Genomic DNA, 5849 nt, shown 5'->3' with positions numbered 1-5849 from the left:
TCCCCACAAAAGTCTAGCTCCCTGGCTGATTCTGAATACTCAGGCCCACAATTATATACAACTTAAAAGCCTGGAATATAAGGACCTAGACCCTAACCAGGGTGTAAGGAAAAAGCACCAGAGTCAAAGAAGTTGAGAACTAGCCATCCCAGGTTTTCAAATATGGAGGAAAGAATCATTCTTCTTAAGAACAAAAGTCCTAGTACAGTTGTCCAGATATACACTTAGTGGATATAAACTCAGATATATATTTAGAAGACAGACTCTGCTGGTAAGAGCTTTTAATTTACACAAAACAAGGAGCTGCACAACAGTATAAGACCTAGAGTCATATGCTGTTCGTAGTTAAACAAGGTATGCTTAATTGGCCTTCTAAAGAAGAGGTCATAAAGGCGGGCCTATGCTACTACACTGATTTGCCCAGTCATCTGTCAGGACTCCAGATTACTGCTCAGGTATAGAATGATCACCAAGAAGGCAGCTACAATGAGGAGAAGGAAGCTGAGCATAAGAAAGATGAGCTTTCGGCTTCTAGCTCATTTCTTTTTCAGAGTTTTAAATGGGGCTAAAAGCAGAGTCAAGAGTTTTGCAAAGGCTTTTGCAAGCTTCACAGATGAACTCTAATAGCAATGTTGAGAATTTCCAAAGCAGATTAAGACCTAGAGCTGTGGCCACAGTATGGCTGGCTTAACTATGACAGGTTCAACAGTTGGAAACTTAGATTTATATGAATTTGAGGTAATGATGTAATTTCCCCAATACCCTCTTCTCTGACACATTCTACTGTTAACAGGCTAAGCAGAGAAGAACCTACAGAAGGCTTTATTAACTGCCAAAAGACTAACTTCTACCCCTCAGCGTCTATGCTTGTGATATATATGTTGGGGGCGGATTATACAAAGGCATCACTCTGAAATATTTCGAGTGCTGTCTCACCCCAAAGATGACTTATAAGAATGTGGTTGTCTGGTAAGCTCATATTTGGTGAGTAATGATGTAGCCACTCAACAATACTGGGTGGAGACAGAAGAACCAGGTAGACTGGCTATAAAAATGTTACCTCGGTGTTTTTTAACAACAGGTTTTCTCTCTGTACTCCACGATGAAAATATATAACACATGTATGTATATACACACATATACATATACACACACATGTGTACACACACACACACACACACACACACACACACACACAGTCAAACCAAGCCACTGAAATACAATGAGATTCCATGTGAACAATAGCAGGTTAACTTTGGTATGGATTGTATACATTGGGAAGAAACGAAATACAACCTTTACTCACAGATGTTCGAATCAGTTACAAAGACATGGTATCACCTTGTAAATTTATAATTTTCAAAAATGTTTTCACAAGCATGGCATATAGGGGTTACTCAAACATTTACTGAATTGAACTCCAGCATAACAGATTTAATCTCAGGATACCCAGATCAGCTTGGACAAAACGAACAAGAATGTTTCAGTTTGAAAAACAAAGGAAACTAAAGTACAGAGAGGATAATTGGCTTCTCTGGTATTATTTTTTGAATTGGTAGAGTATGACTTTAACTTGTTTTTTCTAGTTCCTAAGTCAGTACATTACCCCCTAATGCCTTCATCCATTACAAACCCATGAAAAGACAGAGGATACTGTAGACATCTCTAAAGCCTGGTTGCCAAAGAATACCAAATATCATCAGAAAGGGAAGGACCTGGAGATCAAAGAAAGTAATCCCAGCTCAGGACAAACCAATCCATAATTAAAAGACAAGAGTGAAGTTCTGACCTGGCACATGTTAGGATATTCCTAAGAGTTGGCTCAAATCCAAAAAGAATAACTAAAATTATCAAGGGAATAAAGAATGACTTAAAAAGATGAGGAATTTTCAGTCTGTGATTGTGAGAGAACAGGTTAGAAGAAAGCAAGCCCATTAACTAAACACTGGCAACCCAAAACAAGGGAATGCCTTTGGAGTTAAGAGTCTTAAATCAAAGTTCTTCTATAACACAATGTAGCAAGATATGCTCATTAACTTCATTATCCTAGGAGACCATAGAAACTAAAAATTTAATAAGATGTAATGGTTAAAAACTCAGCAAATGTACACATAAGATTTGTGCATTTTATTGTGTATAACTTTTACCTTAAAAAAACTTTAAAAGAGGAAGAAACAAACAAAAAGTACTATGGCATCTCGATAAAGAAGAAAAAAGAAAAGGACAGATGTAATGGATAAGGGAGTGAAGTGAAAGCGTTTAAAAAGCACATTCTCATAACATTCCAAGGTCTGGTCTGGTCTCTTGTGGATGATTTTGGGTTCCACTGGCCTGACCAGGCACATAGAAAGACTGGATTCCGGAAACTCAACAACTGGCAGGTGCCTCTGTTTTTTCATCTCTGTATCCAAAGCACCCCATCCAGTCAGCTCTAAATAGCTGGGAAGTGAGTTTAAGTCCTAGCTCTGTCACTGCCTACTGTGCTTTACTTCTTTGAGTCTTCTTTGGCTCCCGAAACAGAGATACTAGCCTATCTTGCTTTGTCTGATGAGATCATGAGAGCCAAATAAAACTACATATCAAACAATCTTTAAAAATAAGATAATGCTTGTTATAATTTAATCAAACAGTAATATGAACCAAAAGCTTCAACCAGTGAATGAGCCAGGAACAAAGTGATACAAGTATAGCTAGACTAGCCTCAAATGTTTAAAATGACCCAGGAGAGAATTATTAAATTGAAGATTTAGGATTGAAAAATGAGGTTTATAGAAAAAGTGCCAGGAGTAAACTTTATTGGAAGGAAGCTCACAACTTTTCACTGCTTAGGAATTTAAGATTGCTCCCAAACTGGAGACATTAAAGATTCAATGTTGCACCAGCAAAGTTCTATTTAGAGCAACATAAAGTTCACTGACAACTACATGCAGGAAAATATCATGAACTTGGTCAAAGCTATTACTGAAGAGAAAAATGGTGAGTCGGACAAAGATTTAATGAGGAGTCAGGAAATATAGCTTCCAGTACAGGCTCAGCTTCTGTCTGTCCTGAGGAAAGTTATCTGGTTTATCTGGACCTCTGTTTTATCATCTATGGGATGAAAGGGGTGATAACAGGAAATCTATGACTTAAAAATTCGAAGATAGTAAAAGGCCATTTTATACTCCACTATTCTATGACCTAACCTTACACCTCTGTATCTTTGTTTATGCTACTTGCTCTATCATTCTTTTCTCCATTCTCTAAACAATGAACTCTCACTTGACCTTCAAAGCTTACTCTACTTTGCTTACTCTAAAAGCCACTTCTAACATGAAGTCTTCCCACACCTGCATATGACGCTCATGGCTCCCTTCCATTAGGGTTCCGTAACATCCATTAAATCTTACTACAGCTGGTTCTCAGGCCCAATAAATTGTGGTGCCAAGTCTAATGTTCTTTCCTTCCCTGAAAGGCAGAAAACATGTTCTGCTGAGCTTAGGAGAATACTGGGCATACGCTAGGTGCTGCATAAAATATATACTGACATGAATGCATAGGAGTCCCATTTCCTGTTAAGGGTACCTCGAGTAGCAGTTCTATAAAGCCACCATCTGCGTATTTTAGAAAGGCTTACCTGGTCTGCAGAGGTCTCCATGTTGCTCTTTTTCACTGGCGTAGACTTCCATGCACCAAGCATGGTACGCAAATGAAAAGAGATCTTCTATTTTAGCAGGTGGTCGGATTGCGTTGTTCAGTCTCTTAAGCCACTCTTGACACTGCTCAAAGGTTGAGAACTGACACCTTTGTAAAGCCAAACAAGTATGGATGCAATCAGAAGACAGTTGACAATGAAACATAAGGGAAGCTACCATTTCAAGAGTGCCCACTCATGGTAAAGTGACAACTATAGTCAAAAAGCATGAGAGATGGTAATTCACGTGTTTATTATTTATAACAAAAACAAGCCAACAAATTTTAGTCAATGGTGGAAAAATTTCAAAAAGAAGAAAGCCAGACATGTAAAAAACTTATTTTATAAGACTAATGAAATCTCTTCTGAGACTGATTAATGTTAATTATTAAAGTAAAATGGCAGTCATTCTCTTCCGCGAGTGAAATTTCATTCTTCTTCTTCCATCAAAGCTGTATAGTTGTCCTTTTTAAGAAATATGTTTAGAGTAGTTCTTTTTGTTTTGTTATGATATATTAGACTGAACTCAAAATCACATCAATACTTTTGGCCAGTTAGGGAATAATTTCAAAATCTGTCTACCTAGCAATTAGAATAAATAGGCAACTTCAGATCCAAAATAAGATATATAGTATTTCATTGTGACCATGTAAAGAACAAAATAATTCTATTATCAATTGCAATTTTCAGTATATATAACTAGGAGGTTAAAATAATTAGTGCAAGAAATACCTTTTCAAATGCAGTGTTTAAAATTGTGTAATTAACAGGTTTTTAAACTGTGAGTTGTAGCCAGTCTCTACTAAAAGCAAGCCCAATCTCAATAGATAAAAAGCAATTTAAATATTTACCTTAAAACCAAGGAGGTCACTTAAACCTCTCCCTTGTCCCAATCAATGTGACTCATCGATATGCCAACACACAATGTTTACTGGCACTCCAGAATAAGTCAAAGAGATAAAGTAAAAACCTAGAGAATTTAAAACTTGTAGAGCTACTAAATTTAAAAAAGAATTTCAGGTATTATTTTGCAACAATTATAGTAAAGATCAGATAAAAAAAAAATCAATGGAAGTTAAATCTATGGAGAAATTTTATGAGAACAGAAATGTGCATTGTCTTAAAGTGCATTCCAGAGACTATTTACTAGTTGAAAGGGAGAAAAAATAGAAATCGTATAGAAAGCAGGTGATACCTTGATAGAGTTATCAAAATTAACATCACCAATAAGGAATAGATGGACACTGTTTGCCTCCAGACGTAATATAATACCCTGAAAAGGACACAACTTCATATATATAGCGGTCTAGCTGAGAATGGACAACCTCAATTTAATCATGAGGAAATACTGGACACATAATAAGAAACAGTCTATTAAAATAAGAGTATTCTTCAAAATGTCATAAAAGACAAAGAAAGGTGGTGAAAAATGTTCCAGATTAAAGAAGGCTATAGAATCATGGCAACCAAATGTAGTATCTGACCTTGACTGGATTCTGTTATGAATGAGGTGGTGGTGAGGGGAAATGCTATAAAAGGCATTATTATTTCAACTGACAAAATTGGAACATGGATAGTAGATTGGATAAAAGTATTATAAGTGTAAAATAATGAAGTTGATACTGATACTACGGTTATGTAAGAAAATATCTCTATTCTTAGGAAAACACAATGAAGCATTTCAAGGTGAAGAGCCATGACTGTATTAACTTACTTTAGGATTACTTAGAAAAAGAATATTTCTCTCCCTCTCTCTTCGCTCCCTCTTTCTCTCTCTCTCTCTCTCTCTCTCTCGCTCTCTCTCTCGCTCTCGCTCTCGCTCTCTCTCTCTCTCTCACACACACACACACTCACACACAAGGCTCCTGCAAATGAAAAAGCAAATGGGATAACATGTTAACAATACTGGTATTCTTTATACTATTTATATTTTTGCATTTTTTGTAAATTTGAAATGTCCAAATAAAAAAATTAAAAATACCTTTCAAATAGCAAAGTAACTTAAAGGTGAAATATTTCAGACACTAACTACTCAGAAAAATATTCCTAACAAGGCTGACCCTCAAAAGCTGTTTTTCTGTTACCAAACCCCACGGATCTATTCTTTAAAAAGTATTTTCCACGCTAAACACACCACATACCTGATAACCTTGCAGTCTTTGCAAGTCAAATGAAG

The 5849-nt window shown here is 36.3% G+C and overlaps 1 protein-coding gene across 15 annotated transcripts in view; it reads right to left on the bottom strand.

Annotated features, from left to right (window-relative positions):
- Positions 1 to 5849, bottom strand: part of MTMR3 (myotubularin related protein 3) — a 116661-nt gene that overhangs the window by 29482 nt on the left and 81330 nt on the right. For all 15 annotated transcript variants that reach the window (XR_003046606.1, XR_003046607.1, XM_025047503.1 and 12 more), the window contains 2 exons: positions 5815 to 5849; positions 3617 to 3783 (listed from right to left, as the gene is read on the bottom strand). The exon at positions 5815 to 5849 is cut by the window's right edge and continues 42 nt beyond it. Coding sequence is in view for 13 of the 15 variants with exons in the window: in XM_025047503.1 (XP_024903271.1) it covers positions 3617 to 3783; positions 5815 to 5849 (202 nt within the window). In the remaining 2 variants the exon portion in view is untranslated. The remainder of the gene's footprint in view (positions 1 to 3616; positions 3784 to 5814) is intronic.

Source organism: Pteropus alecto, unplaced genomic scaffold, assembly GCF_000325575.1.
Source record: "Pteropus alecto unplaced genomic scaffold, ASM32557v1 scaffold190, whole genome shotgun sequence".
NCBI classification, from domain to species: domain Eukaryota; kingdom Metazoa; phylum Chordata; class Mammalia; order Chiroptera; family Pteropodidae; genus Pteropus; species Pteropus alecto.
This window is presented reverse-complemented; position numbering and strand designations above follow the sequence as displayed.